The sequence below is a fragment of the Meriones unguiculatus genome, chromosome 1 (genome assembly GCF_030254825.1).
Source record: "Meriones unguiculatus strain TT.TT164.6M chromosome 1, Bangor_MerUng_6.1, whole genome shotgun sequence".
Classification (NCBI taxonomy): domain Eukaryota; kingdom Metazoa; phylum Chordata; class Mammalia; order Rodentia; family Muridae; genus Meriones; species Meriones unguiculatus.
Genome location: NC_083349.1, coordinates 72,411,542 through 72,433,271, shown reverse-complemented (window position 1 = coordinate 72,433,271; position 21,730 = coordinate 72,411,542). Strand labels below are relative to the sequence as shown.

The 21,730-nt window shown below is 52.0% G+C and overlaps 1 protein-coding gene across 3 annotated transcripts in view; it reads left to right on the top strand.

Annotated features, from left to right (window-relative positions):
• Positions 1 to 21,730, top strand: part of Gfra1 (GDNF family receptor alpha 1) — a 199,262-nt gene that overhangs the window by 135,572 nt on the left and 41,960 nt on the right. For all 3 annotated transcript variants that reach the window (XM_021639199.2, XM_021639198.2, XM_060391744.1), the window contains one exon: positions 2,794 to 3,130. In XM_021639199.2, coding sequence (XP_021494874.1) covers positions 2,794 to 3,130 — 337 coding nt within the window. The remainder of the gene's footprint in view (positions 1 to 2,793; positions 3,131 to 21,730) is intronic.

The window sequence follows — 21,730 nt, the reverse complement described above, 5'->3', positions numbered from 1 at the left end:
AGTCTCATGGAGATGAGAAGTGTGGTGGAGGAAGTGTTCTGTGTTCGTCAGGGTAAGACATGTGAAGAACTCACACATGACCATGAGGTGGAAAGAAATTGGTTTTGCCCCTCCATGTGTGCCAGGTTATAACTTTGGAACTTGTCACAGGCTTTAAAAGAACGGTAAGGAGACAAAACCCTGTCAAGGCTTATGTGTGGAAGAAAACGGAATCAGCAGAAAGTGAGGCAGAGTCATACCTACTGCTAAACTAGTTAGCTCTGAACAGTGGTTTATTGCTCTCACTTCCTGTGAAGCTTTTCCGTAGACTATTGCTTCATCTATGTAAGACCTGGAGAAGCGGGGAAGAACTGGGCTGAGGCACTGGACCAGTCTACAGGGATTTGCTGCAGAAGAATGAGAAACTAAATTCAGATGCCCAGCACACATGTGAAAGCCAGGGGTGGCCAAATGTAATTGTGTGATCTCAGCCTGGAGAGAGGGACAGACGGGTTTCTAAGCTCCCTGGCCAGCCAGTGTAGCCGAATGTTTATGTTCCAAGTTCTGTGAGAGCGCCTGTCTCAAAAACTCTACAAAGAGTGATGGAGGAAGACAGCTGCCATTGACCTCTCACCTCCACACACATACAGGCTTTGTACACACATAAACATGTACCACATGCACAGACAAACACACAAAGAATAAAAAACTCAATAGTTTATGTAACATTATAAATGTTTAAAAGGCAACAGTGTTACGGAAACAAAAAGCTACACACCAGCCAAGCGCATGTGTCACAGATTTCTTTCAGAAAAAAAAAAAAAAAAAAAAGAAACATGGTGTCATAGGTTGACTTCTTGTTTTTGTTATGATATTATCTTAGATTTGTAAACAAAAAGAGCCTTTGTTTGTCTTCACACAATTATAAAAGCAGCAGAAATTAAACAGTAAAAGGTCAACGCTTTAAAATCATCGAAATGCAAACAGATGACGTTGATGTAAGGAACGGCAGTGTTTTGGTGGGACTAAGTTAATTCCTACCATCGGCGTGAGCCTGGCACTGGAAGGGAGGACAGGTTCACTGCACTTCGCAGGGCTGCGGTTCCGGGGGCGCGCAGCGACACCTCGCCATTATTCTCCATTTGAGGTTGCACGCATTGTTGCGTCATGTGTCACTAGCTGCATGTCTTGTATGTAAACCACATCTGTGTCACAGCTATGTTTGTTTTCTGTAGACTTTAGAAAATAGCTTTCATTAGACATCAGTGCAGACATGAAGGTACCAGCTAGCCTTAGGGGCTAACCCCAAATGATGGAATAGAGTTTATTAATTAACTTTCAGTTAGCATCAAACACTCACAGTTTAGGAACTTGGCGGACTGTAGACAGGCAAAACCACAAACCGCTATCTGTGGTTTGGGCCTGAGTGGAGAGTGCTGGGTTGCTGGAGCATTACCAGCGCTGCTGCTGCTGGGGCCTCCTTGCCAGTGAGGGGGTTCTAGAAGGTCCCTTCCCTTCGCTTTCTTCAGAGAAACTCCTGCCCGTGGGTCGTGCCAGCTCACAGAATACCTGAGGAGGGTCTCAGCTGGTCTGTGGGCACATCTCTGGGGCTTGCCTAGACAGTTCATGGAAGGAATTGATTGGGGGAGCCCCATCCCATTATGGGTTGCACAGTTCCCTGGGTGGAGGAAGAGGATGGCTCTAAGAGTGAGGAAAGCTGGCGAACTGTCTTTGTCCTTTCGGCTCTGTGGGAAGCTATCTCGGACCTATCTTGGCTTCTCCTCCATGACAGACTGCTCTGGAACAGTAAGCCAAACGAACCTTCTCCTGTGCTGTCTTTGTGTCAGGGTGTTTGTCACAGCAACCACAGACTACAACGTGAGCTTTATTCCCTTTGTCCGTTCACCTTTACATAAAACGTTCCCACTGCAGTTGGCCAGGGCAGCGGGTGGAGCCGCCCAGCGGCATCTGCCTCCTGGAATCTCACCCAGACCATGCAGGAGCACTCCCAGTGGGCAGCGCTGGGCTCCAGGCAGTGTGGGCATAGAGAGCCTGAGCAGAGGGTAGCATATGCTCGGAGATATTTCTAAAGCCTGTGGAGTGTAAGCCCAGTGAAACTCCATCCAAAACCCTAGCTGAGTTTTCCTAATCAGGGACTTCAGTGTCCATAGAGCCGACATTTTGGATGTGGTGAGTTGGTGGTGATTGGGGCTTGCAGATTTTTAGTGCTTTACTCTGGTTTTCTTTCAATGGCCTCTGAGCTAAAACTTAGACACGATTCTCTGAAGTTGCTTCTTCCTGCTTAGAGAGACTGGCATAATATTTTGTCTTCTGGGCGCAAATAACCATGTAATTACTCTGTAATCATATAGTAATTAGCATGTTCTAAACACATTTATTACATAATTATATTCCTGGAGGATTGCATGGCAATTATACTTGCATTCACCATATCATTTTATATACTGTATCATGAACAAGTCTGTAATTTGTTGCTGTTTTTTTTTTTGATCCTGATTTTGGTTTACCAAGCAAGAGCTGAAAACATTTCTCAGTTGCCTTGTTTCCTGGTAGCTGGGTAGGTGCCCGGGTTCCCATGGCCTGAATCCATAGCTCCACAGGACCTCTGGGGCCTCCTGCAGGCTGTGATGCTTCACACCTTTCTTTTTATGATGGACTTTTATGTCACTAGTGTTGAAACTTCTTGAGTCCCAGAGCGTGTAACGTCCAGGGAAACGGCAAGAGCCCAGTGCGGGCAAACGTGGGGACGCTCAGGAACAACACCGTGATCAGCCCTCTTTCTCTGCTTTGCAGTGGAACACATCTCCAAAGGGAACAACTGTCTGGATGCAGCCAAGGCCTGCAACCTGGATGACACGTGCAAGAAGCACAGGTCTGCCTACATCACGCCTTGCACCACCAGCATGTCCAACGAGGTGTGCAACCGCCGCAAGTGCCACAAGGCCCTCAGGCAGTTCTTCGACAAGGTTCCCGCCAAGCACAGTTACGGCATGCTCTTCTGCTCCTGCCGGGACATTGCCTGCACCGAGCGCCGGCGGCAGACCATCGTGCCCGCGTGCTCCTACGAGGAGAGGGAGAAGCCCAACTGCCTGAGCCTGCAGGACTCCTGCAGGACCAACTACATCTGCAGGTGAGAGTGCCGGCAGCCAGTGCCTCCCCGGCCAGCTGCTGCGCGCCAGAGGTCCGTGCTGCCCCCAGGGCAGAGCGCAGAGCCAGGGAAAGGCCCTGAATGCATGGGTAAGAGTGTGACCTCGCTTTCACAGCTTCCTGCTGTCACCCTGGGCACGGTTCCATCTTTAAGTACGGGGTATTTGGAGCAGAAGGGGAAGGCCCACTGTTAGAGGAGCCCTCCAAGGTGAGGAGGGCACCGGGAGAGGTGAGCTTGGAGGCCCGTGCTCACTCGGCATCCCAGGGGCTGGCAAGCCAGGAAGGGAGGTTGCCGGGGACAGGGGCTCTTGATCTAAAGGTGCAGAAACCTGGAAGAGACCAGGCAGTGGGGATCAGCTGCATCCAGCTGTGTGTGTGTGTTATTGTAATGTTGTAGAAAACATTTGTTTCCTTTCTTGTTTTGACCATTTATTGGTTCATTTTTAATCTTTGAAGGAGACCCTGAACACTCTCTGTGGAGAGAGAGAGAAGAGGGTGGGCCTTGCATTAGCTCTGTCTTACCCCAGCCCTGCAGCTACCCTGTTGACAGCTTGATGTACATGCTTCCAGAACTCAGAGCTGAAGTCAGTCACTGTTGGGGCGGAGAGCAGCTCTGCAAGCCTCAGCAGAGCAGGCTGGCCCCTGACCTGAAGATGCAGGCCGGACTGCAGATCTGTACACCTTCCCTTTGTCATCAGGGCACAGGGGACGTCGGTGCCTCTGTAAACCCCTCGTGCCCCGTGCTGAGAGCTCGGTGGGCAGATGGGTGAAGCTGTGAGTAGGTGCTCTGTTGTTTTGTTATGGTAGATTCTGTTTCTAAAGACGAGAGGCCAAGGAAAAGCACTGTGCCTGATGTGTCAGTGTAGACGAGCAGTTAGTCTTGTTCTGGTAAAACAGGATCCATTTCCTAGCATCAGCTCTAAGAGTAACCAAAGGAAAAGTGAAAGTCGTCATCAGCATAACTGCCTTATGCTCAAGTTGCCCTTTCTCCCTCACCTCTTCATTTCTTCATTCATTCATTCTTTCTGTGTATGCCAGGGTGGCTACACATAGCATGCCTGTGCATGTGCTGAGCCTGTGGGCTAGCCTCGGATGTGCCTGCTCAAGACACAGTCCACTTTGTTTCTTGGAACCTGGTTTTCACTTTACCTGAAACTCACAGACTCAGTGGGGTTGGCCAGCCACTGAGACCCTGGGGTTTGTGCCTCCCCAGTTCTGGGATTACAGTGCACATCACCACGCCGGTCTCTGGGAACTCACACTCAGGTCTTCTTGTGCACACGGCAAGCCTCTTGTTAAAGATTTCTGAGGATGATGGCAATGTCCTTGCATGCTGCTGTTCGTTTGCTTGGTTGAAGGAAGTGATTGCTTGTTCCTGAGTGACTCAGATACAGCCTTGCTGCAGCAGCTTGTGTGGAGAGGCATCAGTCTCCTTCCCAGCCAGGGTCCAGCAGGCTCTTCTAGGGAGACAGGGAGATGTGGGTGCAGCAAAGCACCCCAAGGATGGGGTGGAGCTTCCCGAGTGTGGGGTTGAGCGCCGAGGGTGGGATAGAGTGCAGCCAGGAACCCGGAAAGTAAAGAAGCTGAGGACATGGTGGGGAGCAGTGATGGAGGCATGGCCTTGCATGAAGGGATGGGAAGGGTCAAGAGTTCTGAAGAAGCCTTTCCCTTTGAGCAGAAGGGATTCCCTTCTGTGAGAGCAGGACTTGATTTCTAGTCTCTTCTGTGGCTTAAAGCCACACACTTCCTTCCTAAGACATCATCCTACCTACTGTGCGTCTGAGGAAGGAGACCTGGGCTCTGATGAGGAAGGAGGGCCAAACAGGGCAGAAGTGGAGGAGGGATCGGCCAAGGGGTCGAATCCTTTCTTTTCGTCTGAGACACATTTCCTATGGGCCGAAAGCCCACCGTGAGCGGACTTCGTTCACACCTGTCACACACACAGACAGCCCTGTGCTGCTAAAGACAGATTCTAGGAATTTGTGATTTGTTACATCACGATGGACCCCTGCTCAGCTAGGGAGGAGAACTGGGAATGTGGAGACTTGGAAGCCTATGGGGAAGTGGCAGGAGGAACCTGTAGATAATACAGTGCTCTGGCTGCGATCTGGAGGCTCTGACCCAACCCCACACAGGAACAAGTTCAAGATACTGAGAGACTCACATAGGCCAGGAATAGAGTGAGCTGATGGGCAGAAATGTATATGGACCAAGACTAGGACAGTCCTGTCTCACACTGAGCGCCCCAACTCTGCCAAGGCCAGAGTGGGAGGGAAGGAGGTCACACAATGGGGTGGGAACCCTGTGAGCCTGGTAAGGCCTGCAGTGGTGTTCACACCCAGGCGTTGCTGCTCTGCCTGGGATGCAGAGGTCATGAGAGGCAGTGCTCCAGTTCTCAGCGAGCCCTGCAGGGGAACTGTATCTCAGTGTGGTTGATATTTGATACCCTGTTTTGAGCCTTTCCTGAGAATGTGATTAGGGGCTTCCCTGGTTACCCCTCGTTAGGTTCGTTAGCCCATAATTTCTCTCCAGAGCCTGGACTTAATACTCGTGATTATCCCCTCCCTGTCTGATTCGGTCAGTGTAATTGGAGCCACTAAGTTGCCAGAGGTGTTTTCTTTCCGAAGGTTGTATTAATCTTGTCTCAGTCAGTCTTGAGGAACTCTTCATACACCTACCCAGGGCAGCAGCTGGTAGTGGCTGGAGCCTGGGGTCCTGTGGGCTATCTGCTAGAGTTAATTACCCCTCCAGCCCCAACTCTGGCTCTGCTGTGGGTAGCAGGAGGAGACGCCACATGTTAAATGCCAACCCCTCTGCGTGTTCAGACTTTGCAGAGAGCCCTTCTGGCTTACCATCCTTGCCTATCAAAGAGCTGCTCAAGCTGATTAAAACCACCCTGCAAGTAATGTTTTCCTACTGCAGCCTTCAGGTTTCCATCCTGAGGGTCCCATGGTGCCTCTGCATAAAACCGACTCTCTTCTGCCTTGTGCCTTCAAACAGATATGGAGCAACTTGAGGTTTGCCTCTGCTTTTGTTTTCCTTTCCCTCCTTTCTTCTTTACTGAAGCTGACAGGCTCCTTCCCTCTTGGGGTGGTTGGGGAAGGAGTGAGCTTGACTGTTCTGGCCTCCAAGCTTCTCTGCAGCAAAGTATGCTCCGAGATGTTATTAGATGGCTGTGATGAAATCTGAAAGCTTCGTGCTCCTCCCCTGGAGCACCACAGCTCACATGCCAGCTTCCCTATGGTTGCTTCCCTTACCTTACTGTCTGGAAAGCTGACAGTACCTAGTATGTCCTAAAGGAAGCATGTCCTTCATTCCTGATGCAAATTATATACATTATTTAAATTTGTACTGTGCCTGCTCCCTCCCTTCCTCCCAAACTCCAACATTCAGAGTAAGCTTTGCACTCGAGTCCTGACTCAGGGTACCAGAGATTTGCTTCAATTGCTCTTAGCGCTCTAATTAGTCACTCAGGTGCTTGGCAGTTCCCACTGCCAGGAGAGTCTCCTCTTCAGCATGCTGCTCCAGCTTGCACTGAAGACTCACAGAGGTAGTTTCACCCCATTCTTCCAGTGCCAACCGAAGAGGGAGCCTAAGGCTGTAGAGCAGGCCACCTGTCTTACCGAGTGGTTGGGGCTCAGTGATCACTCTGCGCTTGCAGCAGAGAGAGACAGCACTGGATGGCCACGTGTGCCACAAGCTGAGGCTTTGTGCCTTAGGGGATTGGGTTCAGCTAGAGGCAGCTATCCACCTTGGACAGTGTCCCAGGCTCCCTTTGCTTGGCAGCATGGACCTAGAGGGAAAGAAAGTGTTCTCTCTGCACTAATGCTGGGTCATGGTTATCTTCTTCCTTCTAGACTACTCTAGTAATGCTGAACATCAGAAGGATGGAGAAGTGGGGTGTGGAGGACCTTGCTTTAATCTCATCACTTGGGAAGCAGGGAAAGACAGCTCTGTGAGCTTGAGGCCAGGCTGGTCTTCATAATAAGTTCCAGGCAAGCCAGGGCTACATACTGAGAACCTGTCTCAAAAGTTATTTGGAGCTAAGGAGATGGCTCCGCTGTTGAGCCCACTTACTGTTCTTGTAGAGGACCCAGGTTCGCTCCCAGCACCTGCGTGGGGATCAAGGCCACCCATCACTATGGATCCATGGGAATGCCCTCCTCCCCTTCAGATCTGTGGGTGCCAGGTGTGCATAGAGTGCACATACATTCAGGCAAAACAGTCACACATAAAAATAAACAAATCTAAATGTACTTTTGTTTATTATTTATATAGTCTCCTGCCTGTATACCAGAGGACATCAGATCTCATTATAGATGGTTGTGAGTCACCATGTACTTGCTGGGGATTGAACTCAGGACCTATGGAAGAACAGTCATTACTCTAAACCTCTGGGCCACCTCTCCAGTCCCTAAAAATATTTTTTGAAGGAGGGAGTGGAGGCCTCAGGACCTCTGTCTGAACCACTCATGGTCTCCTAGAAATATACTTCTTCTTTCTCTTCCTGGTGCCAAGCTGTAGGTCGTATCTTCAAAATAGCTTGATTATGGCGGTGAGTATATGATTCTTCCCCTGTAAACACAACATCCTGTTATTAGAAGCCTGGGGACTTGGTAGCAGAGCTGAGAAGGCACCTGTCGCTTGGTACGGCTCCAGAAGAGCACGTGCAGTTCCTGAACTCTGCCCCAGTTAAGACCTCCTGTGCCACATGGGGGTGATTCTCTTACATATAAAGGAAGTGTGGCATTGTTCATTTGTCTGCGGGGTACCTGGGGATAAAGGCCACAGAGTGACAGAGGGGATGTCTGCCCCAGTGACTTAGGTAGTCACAGCGCTTGAACACCTTTAGAACGTTTACCTGGGATAAGATCATTTTGCACAGCAAACTGTGGGTTCTAGAAATCCAAACCCTCTACTTCCTGAGTGTAAGCTTCTGTGGTAAAAACCAAATGCAATACCACTAGACCCGGACTTGTCATGAAATGTGTGAAAGCTCAAGAGAAAATGGATGAGAGGATAATTAATGCCTAAAGGTAGATTAATTTGGTAAGATTGATTTGGTACTTAATTTTATTTTACACTGATTCATTCACAAATGGAAATCAGCAATTAGACAATGCAAACTTTTGAACCATAAAAGGAAAGGTTCAGCAATATGAGAAAACACAAGTCAAACATTTTCCAGTCCATTTGAACAGCTTTCATTTCGCGTGAGTACATGGGTGTCTTCAGCAGTGCATTCAAGGTGCCAGATGTCTGATTTTTAACATATCTGACCTCAGGAGCTGAGTCCCCCCCCCCCCCCCCCGTATGTGTCTGCACGACACAGGCTCATCAGACCTTGAAAGCTGGGCCAGGAGTCCTTCAACACTCACTGCCCCATGGCTTTGACCCTCAGGTAAGCGGAGCATAGGTTTTTCTGGGCCTCCACCTCAGGGGTGTGTGACCCACATTCACCCTGGTCCACCATCTTCCTGTCTCTTTATCTCTCCTTCCACAGAAGTGAGAGTAAGGCAGTTTGTTTCTCCTGGAGTCCATGGCTTTATTTTAAAAGAAAAGCCTGGGTGGGTTTGCTCTGTCTTCTTTTCTGTCTGCTACTCCCCCTGCCAAGCTCAGGGTCTCTGCTGTCTGCGCTTGGACCTTCTCACCGTCACCACCCCGACATGTCTGCACCCTCCAAAGTCACTAGCTCAGAGACAGGAAGAATCAGAAACCCCCTTTATTATATCTGCAGACCGTGTTGATTTTTGGATTTGGAAGGAATCTTGGCACAAGGCCTGTCTTTCCCGTTGTTGAGTAGGGAAGCAAATGAAGAAGAATGTGGGTGAGCAATGCCCAGGAAGCCAGAGAGGGGCTTCTGGGTAATCACAGGGGAACAAGTGTTCAGGTCATTGGTGGCTAAGAAATGAGGTGGTAAAATGGAGGAGCTTGGGAGGGGCAGAAGGTATGGAGCCAGGGGAAACTCAGAGTGATTCCAGGTAAGACCACAGGGCTCCTGGCACTATGCTCAGTGCTAGATTCTGTCCCTCGACAACCTAGAGAGTGGCAGAGGAGGCCAGGTGGGCAGCATCTGAAGAGGAGGCCAGCTGGGCAGGTTGTGGAGAAGAGGTCAGCTGGGCAGGCTCTGGAGAGGAGGCCAGCTGGGCAGGCTCTGGAGAGGAGGCCAGGTGAATAGGGTCCAAAGAAGAGGCCAGCTGGGCAGGCTCTGGAGAAGAGGCCAGGTGGGCAGGGTCTGGAGAGGATGACAGCTGGGCAGGCTGTGGAGAGGAGGCCAGCTGGGCAGGCTCTGGAGAGGAGGCCAGGTGGGCAGGGTCTGGAGAAGAGACCAGCTGGGCAGGCTCTGGAGAGGAGGCCAGCTGGGCAGGCTGTGGAGAGGAAGTCAGGTAGGCAGGCTGTGGAGAGGAGGCCTGCTGGGCAGGCTCTGGAGAGGAGGCCAGGTAGGCAGGGTCTGGAGAGGAGGTCAGCTGGGCAGGCTGTGGAGAGGACAGCTGGGCAGGCTCTGGAGAAGAGGTCAGGTGGGCAGGGTCTGGAGAAGAGACCAGCTGGGCAGGCTCTGGAGAAGAGACTAGCTGGGCAGGCTGTGGAGAGGAGGTCAGGTGGGCAGGCTCTGGAGAGGAGGTCAGGTAGGCAGGCTGTGGAGAGGAGGTCAGGTAGGCAGGCTCTGGAGAGGAGGTCAGGTAGGCAGGCTGTGGAGAGGAGGTCAGGTAGGCAGGCTGTGGAGAGGAGGTCAGGTAGGCAGGCTCCGGAGAGGAGGTCAGGTAGGCAGGCTGTGGAGAGGAGGTCAGGTAGGCAGGCTCTGGAGAGGAGACTAGCTGGACAGGCTCTGGAGAGGAGGTCAGCTGGGCAGGCTCTGGAGAGGAGGTCAGCTGGACAGGCTCTGGAGAGGAGGTCAGCTGGACAGGCTCTGGAGAGGAGACTAGCTGGACAGGCTCTGGAGAGGAGGTCAGCTGGACAGGCTCTGGAGAGGAGGTCAGCTGGACAGGCTCTGGAGAGGAGACTAGCTGGACAGGCTCTGGAGAGGAGGCCAGCTGGACAGGCTCTGGAGAGGAGACTAGCTGGGCAGGCTCTGGAGAGGAGGTCAGCTGGGCAGGCTCTGGAGAGGAGACTAGTTGGACAGGCTCTGGAGAGGAGGCCAGCTGGACAGGCTCTGGAGAGGAGACTAGCTGGGCAGGCTCTGGAGAGGAGGTCAGCTGGACAGGCTCTGGAGAGGAGGTCAGCTGGACAGGCTCTGGAGAGGAGGTCAGCTGGACAGGCTCTGGAGAGGAGACTAGCTGGACAGGCTCTGGAGAGGAGGCCAGCTGGACAGGCTCTGGAGAGGAGACTAGCTGGGCAGGCTCTGGAGAGGAGGTCAGCTGGGCAGGCTCTGGAGAGGAGACTAGTTGGACAGGCTCTGGAGAGGAGGCCAGCTGGACAGGCTCTGGAGAGGAGACTAGCTGGGCAGGCTCTGGAGAGGAGGTCAGCTGGACAGGCTCTGGAGAGGAGGTCAGCTGGACAGGCTCTGGAGAGGAGGTCAGCTGGACAGGCTCTGGAGAGGAGACTAGCTGGACAGGCTCTGGAGAGGAGGCCAGCTGGACAGGCTCTGGAGAGGAGACTAGCTGGGCAGGCTCTGGAGAGGAGGTCAGCTGGGCAGGCTCTGGAGAGGAGGCCAGGTAGGCAGGCTCTGGAGAGGAGACTAGCTGGGCAGGCTCTGGAGAGGAGACTAGTTGGACAGGCTCTGGAGAGGAGGTCAGGTAGGCAGGCTGTGGAGAGGAGACCAGCTGGGCAGGTTCTGGAGAGGAGGTCAGCTGGACAGGCTCTGGAGAGGAGGCCAGCTGGACAGGCTCTGGAGAGGAGACTAGCTGGACAGGCTCTGGAGAGGAGGCCAGCTGGACAGGCTCTGGAGAGGAGACTAGCTGGGCAGGTTCTGGAGAGGAGGTCAGCTGGACAGGCTCTGGAGAGGAGGCCAGCTGGACAGGCTGTGGAGAGGAGGTCAGGTGGGCAGGGTCTGGAGAGGAGGCCAGCTGGTCAGGGTCTGGAGAGGAGGTCAGCTGGACAGGCTCTGGAGAGGAGGACAGCTGGGCAGGCTGTGGAGAGGAGGCCAGCTGGTCAGGGTCTGGAGAGAAGGTCAGATAGGCAGGCTCTGGAGAGGAGGCTAGCTGGGCAGGGTCTGGAGAGGAGGCCATGTGGGCAGGGTCAGCACCTGTATTAACCAGCTGGGTGTGGGGAGTATTTCTTACATCACAGGGATACAGGAGATGGTGTGAGGTGCATAACAATACCCAAGCCAGGGAAGTAACCAGATCTCAGGCCCCTGAAATCAGGGTCTGAAAACACAGACCCTCCTCCAACAGATAAACATTTGGAAAACTTCAAAACTGTCAGCAAAGGTAATTAGTGAATATTTGCTGAATGTGTGAATGAATGAACAACTCTATAACGGGAAGGACATGGAGGCTGGCAAATGGACAAGTTAGAACCTTCTGTAGAGGCTGTTGAAGGGTGTGGGAGGATTGTTTTCTCCTGGATGGTGGATGAGAAAAGAAATATCTTACATACTAAAAGCTGGAAACCTGGAGTTTGTGAAGAAAGGGTCTGAAGAAGCCTTTGCCAGGAATCTGGGGAGTTGAATGAAGCTGGGACAGGCAGTCTCCAGAAGGGAAAGGTGAGAGTCCCTGATACCAGTTTTAAGGAGGGAGGCTCAGAGGGACACTGGGGTTTAGTGCAGAGAGATTCCAGCCCTCCATCAGCCATTCTGACTGTTCCTTTCTCCCCATGTGGGATAGTCTATCCACTTACCCACTCATTCTTCCACTGTGTGTGTGTTGCCCATTATTCATTGGTGTCTGTCTAGCTGCGCTCCAGTCACATACCCATTCCACCCCCCCATCTGGGCTGCACTGAGGGGGAGCCGGTAAAACCCTGGAATTGCAGCTCACACATTTTATACCAGGATGACTTGGTCGGCTCTGGTCAGGGAGCCGTGGGGTGCTTTGGGAGAACAAAGAGAAGGGTGGAGTTAATAAGGCTTCCTGGAGGAGGGAGTTGCTTGGAAGAGAAGCTGTCCTGGAGAGGCCTGGGCTGTACTGGAAAAGGCCTGAGAAGAAGAGCACTCCCACGGGCGTTGGCAAGGACCGTCACCAGACTACCAATGTCACTGATGGGACCTCACTCTTCCGAGATCCCACCTGACCCTGAATCATCCACACTGCATCTTCCCAGCATCCACACTGACGATGGGACCTCCCTCACTCGGGACCAAGTGAGTCTCCGGTCATGCCAGCTGCCATATAGGACAGCCTCACCACACAGCGCCTGGAGTGAACACAGCTTTCTAACTCGCATCCTGATTCCTGTCACTAGCTGCAAAGAATTATTTTTTTTTCTGGCAATAATACAATGTTTGGACATTGTTCAGCCTTCCTATCTTTAGTTCCAGACAGATAAACTGAAGGTTCTGAGTCCAGACACTGTATGGCTCAGTAACTAAGTCTTCCTTGGTTTTAAAGACTGCTTTCCTGGAGCTGAGAGCATAGCCCGCCAGAGTGTCTGAGCATCACTTGAAAAGTGGAGGTGACTTCCCAGGTAGCATGTGCTCATTAAGTGTCTGCTTTATTTCATTTCCTCCCCAGCACTCAGCCTATTACAGAGCAGATACTCTGCCACAGCTTATGACTCTGAAAGATGTGTTTCCACAAACAGGAAAACAGGGTCCAACAGCACACTGATCGTGGAATGATTACTGTTAGCTCCCTGTTTACTCTGGGCACACTGAGTGTGAACAGCCTGGGTCCTGGACATATGGGTCATGTGTCTTCCCAATACACAGGCTCCCGCTATGTGGTCCTTGACTCCCACCTAGCCCAAAGCAGTGCATGTCGGGACCCTTGGCTGTGCATTTCAGGGTCTAGATGAAGTCTTGGCTGTCACACAGGATGCCGGCTCTAAATAATCCGCACTCTTAAGCTCGTGCCCCAAGACTACCGCATTCATTACAGAGACAATTCTGAGCTAAATGGATAGCACCTTAGTATAGGGCTGCAGGAATGATGAGGTGGGGACAGCCCTTAGGATCTTTCCTGGGTGTGCTGAAGGAAGAGCTTATGGACAGGGAGGTCTCTGGGTCCATGAGTTTAGACTACCTTGTCTAAAGCTGTGGTCAGCTGAGGGAGATCCTCTCTGCTGCCCCCTGACCTCAACAGCAATGAAGGCCTCACAAACAAGGATCCTATCCCACCAGGCCCATAAACTAAACAGGTGCACTCGGGTCTTTGAGGTCCCACCTGACTCCAAAGGCGGGGCTTCCATCTTCCGCTGCATCTTCTCAGGGCTGCCTCACCCATTGAGCCAAGGACAGGGATGAGTGGACCTCAGCCTCCAGAAGGGCCCTCTGTCATCCAGACTGCCAACAGGGCGGAGTCATCCCGGCACACTGCCCTCATCCTGACAGACCCTGTTTACCGGGCAGGGCCATCCCCAGCAGGCTGCTGGCTGCCTCCTAAGAATGTGCAGCTCCCTCACATACTACTTCCATTTTTGCCCGAGCATAGTTGGTATTTGAGTCCATGGGCTAAGCATTCTCGTTCTTGTACCTGCTTGTCCTTCCCTGTGTCCTGTGAGCCAGGAGGGGGCACACCGTGTGTTTAATGAGCTGAGGACCTGTGGAGGGCAAGGGACCCGAGCAGTGTGACCTTGTGACCCGTCCTCCAGAGCCAGAAGGGCTCTGTCCTTGGGGTCTGTGCCTGGAATTCTGACTGAGCCTCCTGTGTGGTCTGTAGTGGGCCTGGGTCTCACAGACTTGGCATCCTGCTACCTGCCCCTCCTCACATTTGCACACCTCCAGGGTGTCCTGGGGGCACACTGCCATTTTCATTTCTGTGGGCATTTCCAACTCAATGAAGAAGAAATTTCTCTAATTTCCAAAGGTGATTAATTATGCAGAAAATTTCACATCCAAGGAAAACAAGAACTTAAAAGAACTATCAACATGAAAAATCCCGCACTCTGCAGGCATCTGGGGATTTTATTTCCCCCTCACAGTTGTCAGTGCTGGGCATGTGAGGCAGACCTGGGCTTCCATCCTGGTCATGATGTGGGCATCGTGGAGTCCACCTTCCCTTCTGTGGATAGGCCCCTCTCCATCCTCACAGGGCTGCTGGAGGTTAAAGTGAAGCAGGCTCAGGGGCTGATAACTGCCACAGAGTACATGGGACTCTCAGTTGTATGCACTCCTCTCTCCTAAACGTTTTCTACAAAATGTTCCAGATGGAACATTTCTGTCCAGTAGCGACGGTGGGCTGTGGGAAGGCTGGCCAGAGTCCTGCTGCTGACCACCACTAATGCACCACTGAGAAGCTCACCGAAATGCCAGCACTGTTTCCGGAGTACACCACTGTTCTTCACATGTCACCCTCTGCTCCCTTTTGGTGTTTGGACCTCCAGGAAAAGCGGAAAGACAGAGATAGGACGCTAGTCTAGAGGTATCTGGGAAATGCGTCATTTCCGGAACACTTTCCGTAGAACATGCAGCTATTATCAGACATGGAGTAAGATGTGAGCAGAGCTGGCCGTGAGAGCTGGGCCACAGTAGCGAGACTCACTGTTATTAAGGATGTGACATTCAGGGATGTGACTGGCAGGCTGTGGGCATGGAAAAGTGACCACAGCAAACAGCACTCACCTTTGAGTGAGTGCTGGGTGTGAGTCAGTGAGAGAGGGGCCAGGCAAAGGGCACTGACTGACTCAGGGGGACAGAACCCACACATGCCTCCCCTGGGGGTTCCTTGCAGTGAGTCATTCTATCACGCCACCAGGCAGCAAGCCACAGCTAGGGACTGAGTGGCTTGTCACACGGGGGCCTGGGGACATTGCCGAGGAATGTGTGAATGTCAGCAGCAGCCGAGTGTAGGGTAAGGGTGAGCAGCATTGACTTGACATTTGCAGGGTGCCACGCACTGTGCTGGGTTCCTTCCAGCAGGGCCGGGTGGGAGGCTGGGGGTGCTGGATCTCTACGCGTCATCCAAGTGCTGAGACTGGAATGTGAGCTCAGGAGGCCTGGTGGGTGCAGAGCCCGACATATTGAATCTGTGCCACCCACTGCTGTGCCAAAGGGCGCCCGTCCTGTAAGCGGCCTGTGTGGCTGCCAGAGACACTGTGCAGGATGAGATTAGATGCTAGAGAACTTTGTTTCAAAGGAGAATGTTTGAGTAAGAGCCTTAGCCCTGCCTGGACAGGGCTCCAGCACCTGTTGGAAGTATATTTCATTTCTCATTAAAATAGCAGATCTTCAGCCTTTTTACTTTACACTCTTGAAAAACCACTGTGAATTCCAGGAGGCCTTGTTTATATGGGTTAAAGCTATTAATACTTCCCATAGTACATCAAAGCTGAGGGAATGTTTACATGCTAATGAATAGCTCTATTTACATTTCACTTAAAGAAAACATCAAGAAGCCCACTGTGTGCTATTTTAAATAACAAAATCTATTTTGTTAGTATTTCTCAAGTAAAACAACAAGAATATGTAGAGAAGTGCATGGGAGATTTCTACATTCTTCAGAATCTGGTGTATGGCAGGAAGCCGGCTGGCTCCTACATTCTGTCTGTTGCATTTTCCCATGGGTGGGCTTTGGCCTTGTCCTGTTGCTTTCCTGAGAATAACAGAGGAAGGGCTTCATACGACTGCCAAAACAGCCACATGACCCCAGCAAGGCTCCATGAGGCCGGCAGGGAACTGAACCTCACTTAGAGAGCTTCCACACTGGACGGACCGTGACCTTCTGGGGAAGAGGCCTGAGCCTGTGTACCTTCCTTCCCACTGTCTCCCACCTGAGCAGATCTGCTCAGCGTGCCGGCAAGGTGTCTGTACCTGGGGGCAGTAGGCACTGGAACCCTCCTGTGGGCCAGGGTGACAGAATGACCGAAAGTAAGCTCCCAGGTTAGAGTGCTGTCTGGATGGTAGATACAGCCTTCCTCTGCTCTCTTGGCCTCACCCTCCCTGCCCCCCAGGGAATGAAAAGGCTGCAGTGCTAGTTGACCTAAGACAACCCTTAGAATTGGAATGCCCCATTCCTCTGATCAGCCAGCAGCTGGATTTCCTCTTGCAGTATTACCTGGCTCTACATAGCAGCCTGAAGCTTCTGGGAACAGGGCTCTGGGTAGAGGAAATGCCTTCCCTTCAGGAACAGAGGAGTTAGACACCATGATAGACAGCCTCTCTGTGGAGACAGGACAGAGGCCTAGAGATCAAACCCCAATCAGAACTTGGCGCTGAACCACACTTTCCCCGACCCTCGGGGCTTCAACGGGGTTCCTAAGGGGGAGATTGGAAGGAATGGGGGGAAGGGACGAGAAGTGCAAGAAATGAAGCCAAGTCTGTTCGTCTGATCAAAGCCTCGTTTATTAGAAATTTTTACCCAGCTTAGGGAGAAGGCAGGAAAGGGGGAAGGTTAATCTGCTGCAGGACATAGGAAGAGTGTTTTCATGGGTTAAATATTGTATCTGCAAGATACCATAAGGATGCTCTAACAAACGGATGTTTTAGGGTCTTAGATAACTCTTTCGCTAAATAGTTTTAGGTCTCCACTAAATGACCTTTGCTCTCTCCTTGGCTTTGGATTTGGTAACTACCTTTGTCTCTGGTAACTACCTTTGTCTCCACTAGATAGCTTTGGCTCCCGGCACACGCTCAGTTATAAATAAGGTCCATGGCTATTTACAGTGCCTCCTTGTTTGCTAGGCTGGCTGCTTTGTGTGCTGTGGCTAGTTCATCAGTCACAAATGCTTCATGAGAGGCGAAGGTTAAGAGGTGGGTGTTGGGTCCTCAGTACCAAGGAGACCAGCAAGGACAGATGTCTGTCGCAGCAGAAGGCCTGGAGGGACGATGGTTCCAGAAGTTCTCAGGAGGGTCACAGGGCTCCTGTTCCACCCTGTCCTGGGATGTGTTCTGATGCAGGAGGCCTGGTGAGGGGCCAGAGAGTCTTCAGTGGAAAGGCCAATGCCACTGTTGCTGCGGTCTACACCTGGAGCTGATCTAGGAAATGCTGGCCAGGTGCTCTGGGTTGGTGGTCATATCCCAATTTCAAGTCTAGATCAGTGTTGCTGGGATATGAGCTCAGGGTGAGGGATGGGAAGGGAATAGTTCTGAGGCTGGGGTCTGGACTGTGCAGACAGTGGGCCATGAACGGAAGGGCAGGGACTGAGGCCAGAAAGTTAGTCAGGGACAAGGGGAGTAGGTGGGGAGCCCTTGCCCTAACGGGGAACAATGCTTGGGAGGCAATCCACTACGAGGAGTCAGGTGACAGTTCCTTACACACGCAGGATGCTGAGATGTTTGTGTGTACCTCAGCATATCTGAGCCACACTTAGGGAGAAGACATAACCCAGGATCACTTCGCTCTGGCCCTGGCCCTATGGGAAGACATTGTTGGGAGAGTCTGTTTACTTCCTGGTGGCCTAGACAGAGGGGGAGCTGGGACAAGACACAGCTCCTAAGGACACACCTCCAGTGACCCACTTACTCCATCTCGGCCACATCTCCTGAACCTTCCAGAGCCCAAAATAGTCCTGTCAACAGGGACAAAGGCTTCAACACATGAGCCTTTGGGGCACACTTCGTCAGACCGTAACAATGCAGTAACCACGGGCTTAGGTCCTTTCAGGGCTAGCCCTGCTGCCTGTCAAATCTGCATCCTCATTTTGTACATGAAGGAGAGAAGCAGTTGTCCATAAGCTGACCTTGACCTGAAATAGGAATGCAGTTGGCCGAGTTAGAATTGAAAATGTGTTCCTGAACAGAGGACTTGAGGGCACCTGTTAGAAAGGAACCTTCCTTCCAAAAGTGACCTTCAGAGCAGTCCTGTGCCCTGAGCTGTGTTTCACTGTCCTGCTCTTGTTCCTTCCTCTGTGTGGACACGTCTGTGGTTTTCAGGAGGGAGTGTGAGGTGGGCTGGGCTGAGAATGACATTTGGCTGAATGAAGGGGTGTGTCTGGGTGCCCAAGAAGTGCCACCAAATATGGTGTGATGCCAAGCTGGAGAGAGCCTCCCTGCCCACCTCGAAGATAGGGCAATTGTTCTTGTTCCCACAAAGACAGAGGGCACTTCCTCAGGCTTTTCCAGAATCTATCAGGTATTTTGTCTCTGCCAAGCCTGTACTCCTGTGGGTCTGGAGCCCTGCCTGGTCCTCTGAGCTGCCCCTCCTGTGGAGGAAGCGTGGTTCCTGCTGCAGGGTCTCTCTGATGGTCACATGGGCATGGGAGGAGCAGCAGCACTATAGCCAGGGCACCTTCCATGGAGGGACAGAGGCCCTGACCCTGTGCCCTCTCCTCAGAGATGTCCCTCGAGGGCACACCTTGCACAGGGAGACCAAGAAGTGGCTGGTAGAAAGTTACCGTTTCCTCCATGAGGCCTCATGCGCTTTCCCGTGGAGCTCAGTGTTGATGCTGCTTTTTAACCCTTATTTTAGTTTCTTACCTCTCCTCCTCTCTTCTCCATCCCAATCCTGGGTAGGAGAGAAAGGGGGTGAGTGAGGAGAGGAGGGGGAGCTCTGTTTAGTACTTCCTGCTGGTTAGGGTTGCTGGGTTCCTTGGGGCAAGTCCAAGCTTCCTTTCAGGATGTCTCCAACTTCCCACCACACTGCAGCAGCAGCAGCTGGGAGCAGCGGGGGGCAAGCATCGCCAGCCTTCTTCCTTGGCGCCTCCTTTCTCTGGGCTCTGGCCTTTAGTCCCCCTCAAGAGCCATCAGAGTTAAACTATCTGCAGCAGGCAAAGAACCCTCCCAGAGCCCACACCTGGCAAATAGTTGGCTGCTGTGGACCATCTGAATCAGCCCCACATCCCACACCTGGGACCAAAACACAAACACATTCCCACCCACAACCGCATGACACCTGCCCACTCTGTGGAAGGTCCACATAGGTCTCCCCTTCCAAGGGTGGCCGACAAGAAGATGGGCCTGGCAGGGCAAGCTCCAGTTTGGTGCTTCCCGTCACTAGCCCTGCAGAGGTTCCTGCAGTGAGGGAAGGCTACTGGGGGTTAGGGAGCTCAAGTGTGATGCAGGCTTTGGGACCCCATGCTGTCTGAGGTCTGACTGCTCCCTTGGGATGAGCAGTGCACAGCCTGGGGAGCAGGCTGCACAGAGGGGTAGGGTCCAGACCCAGATGACGTCTCCACGTGACTGGGCCAATAGCTGCTAGTGGAGCCTGACTGAACAGTCCCAACAAAGGCTGTATTTTGTGTTTTCCAATAGCAGGCAGTATGAAACCGTGCTCACCAATTCTGTCATTGCACTTTATGGGGCCTAGTAAAGATCAGTGACATTCAGACCAGACTCCAGCCTCATACATGTGGACTTCATTTCAGAAGAAAGGCAGGAGTTCAAGAGCTGAAGAGACAGGGCATGAAGTCAGTGCCTGTGTTTGCTGTAGGAGTTCTGGGCTTCTTCTCCAAGTCTAGTTCCAACTCTATACAGACCTTGTTTGGATTAAGGCTGACCCAGCTAAGAAGGCTGTTGTATGTCAGACCTTTTGTTCTAAGGGAATGTGGTTGTTGTAGTACAGTCTAGAAAGCTGGCCTTGGGGTGATGTCTCCTCATCTGAGCCTGTTAGGCCGATGCACGTACAAACGCACGCCATCTGCGGTAAGCTTGAATAACAGGTGGTTGGAGCCCTGGTCTTTGGAACTTAGATTTATTTGCTCGCATTCCAAATCTTTACTAAATGCCCACTTTGTTGCGCCATAGTTGCAGGCGCCCACTTTCTCATGGTGTTGGCGTGCAACTGAAAGAGTGGTTATACACATCAGAGCTGAAGCTGGCACACTGGTGGGCGCTCAGACGCGGAGAAGAGGCTTGGTGGGAGGGCCAACAGGTTCCCTGGAGGAGCCAGTCACTTCCTCAGCAAGCTAGGCAGAGAGGCCAGGGGCTCCTTTCTAGAGAATGGCTGAAGGCCTGGGACTCTGCGTCTTTGTCCCTGAGAAGAGTGTTTTGCGAGCAGTTGTGAGGGCTGATATACAATGCAGGAAGGAGTTTGGGGTGCGGTGCTGCTCCAAGAGGATGTTGGGGAGAAGGGATCGCTAAGAACAGGAGCTAAGGAGTCCCTGGAAACGGGGAGTTGTCTTCTGCTCGTAGAGCGATTCACACTCACGATGCACACCCGTGAGCCCCTGCCTCCTGCACAACTGTGATATTCTCTGTGCCCGTCATGGAAGGAAGACATTAGAGAGCAGCTGTTTGCTCAGCTCAAAGTCTGTTGACTCTAAAACAACTTGCCTAAAAGAAAAATGGCCTAGTGTATATTTACTGTTGAATATAATTTTCCTTAGGAAGTCTGGAAGCTCATTAAAGATTAATAGGGGACCTTATTTTCATGTTTCTGTTTAAGCTTTGTTTGTAGGAGTGTAGGTCTTTAGCCACTCAGACAGCCATTTCTCTCCACATTCTCTGCTTCTCTCTAGGGCGCCTCTAATGGGACACAGGTGAGTCAACAGCCCATGGAACAGAGCTTGAGGCCCGGGCTCCACAGAGGTAGTTAGCGTTTGCCTTGGAGAGTCAGGGGAAGAGGGGAGGGCTTTCCAAATTATTAAAGTTAAGAGAGTATGCAATTTTAATTTTTCATCTTTTGGGAACCCCAAAGAACCAAGGCCTGACTGAAGGAAGCAGCACCAGGATAATTTCTAGAATTGACTTGGTGGTTCCCAGAGCTGATTAGAGTTCAGAGAGACCCTCGGGCTGTAAACACCACGATATTAGGTTACTGGTCTCTCCACACCCTTCTGAAAGCAGTCAGCTCCCCTTTAATGAGCGAGCACAGGCCTGGAGGGCGGAGCTTCAGATCCGAGCTTGAAGCTACACTAGGGCTGTGCTTCCTCCACCAGATGCTGGACTGTGCTCTCACTGGCCTGAAGGACACACTGATGTCCTGTGGTGGCAGAGTCCTTAGAAAGCTTGCTGAAGGAAGGCTCAGTGGAGGAGCCAGCCTGGCGCCACTCCTGACCTTGCTGAGTGCTCACAGACTTTGAACACAGGGGTCTGTACACCACATCATTAGCTGACAGGTTCCACAAGCCTCAGGGTGGTCATGTGAACCCTAGTATTTCACCAAGGTCCCAAGGTCAGTGTGGTGTGTGAGGGCTGGCCCAGAGCAGAACTGCAGAAACCAGTGCTCATGAGGTTTTGCCTAGGACTCAGGAGCAGCTGTAAACAGGTGTGACAAGCGAGACATGCCTGGCCCCGCCTCCCCGTGATAGCGGAGGAATTAGGGCACTGGCCTCAATGGTATGGTTAGTAAGTAGCCGAACTGAAACAGTTTCCAGCCCATCAGCCAATGTGGTACTCAGTGCTCCTGCTCTTCAGCTGCTTAGGGGTGTGTCCTCTCCATGTTAGCACAAACCTGGCGGCTTTAAACTTGCCCTCCCACAAGTCTGTGGGGCAGCAGCTCACCATGGCCACATTGGGCTGTGCTTGGGGCACTTGGCCAAGTTCTTCTGGCATGTCCATATTTTGCTCTGATTATTGGCTCATAGTTGTGTTTGCTGTCTGTCATATTGTTGTCATCATTCTCTCTCTCCTCTTCCTTTTATTCCTTTTCTCTCAATCCAGCTTCTTAAC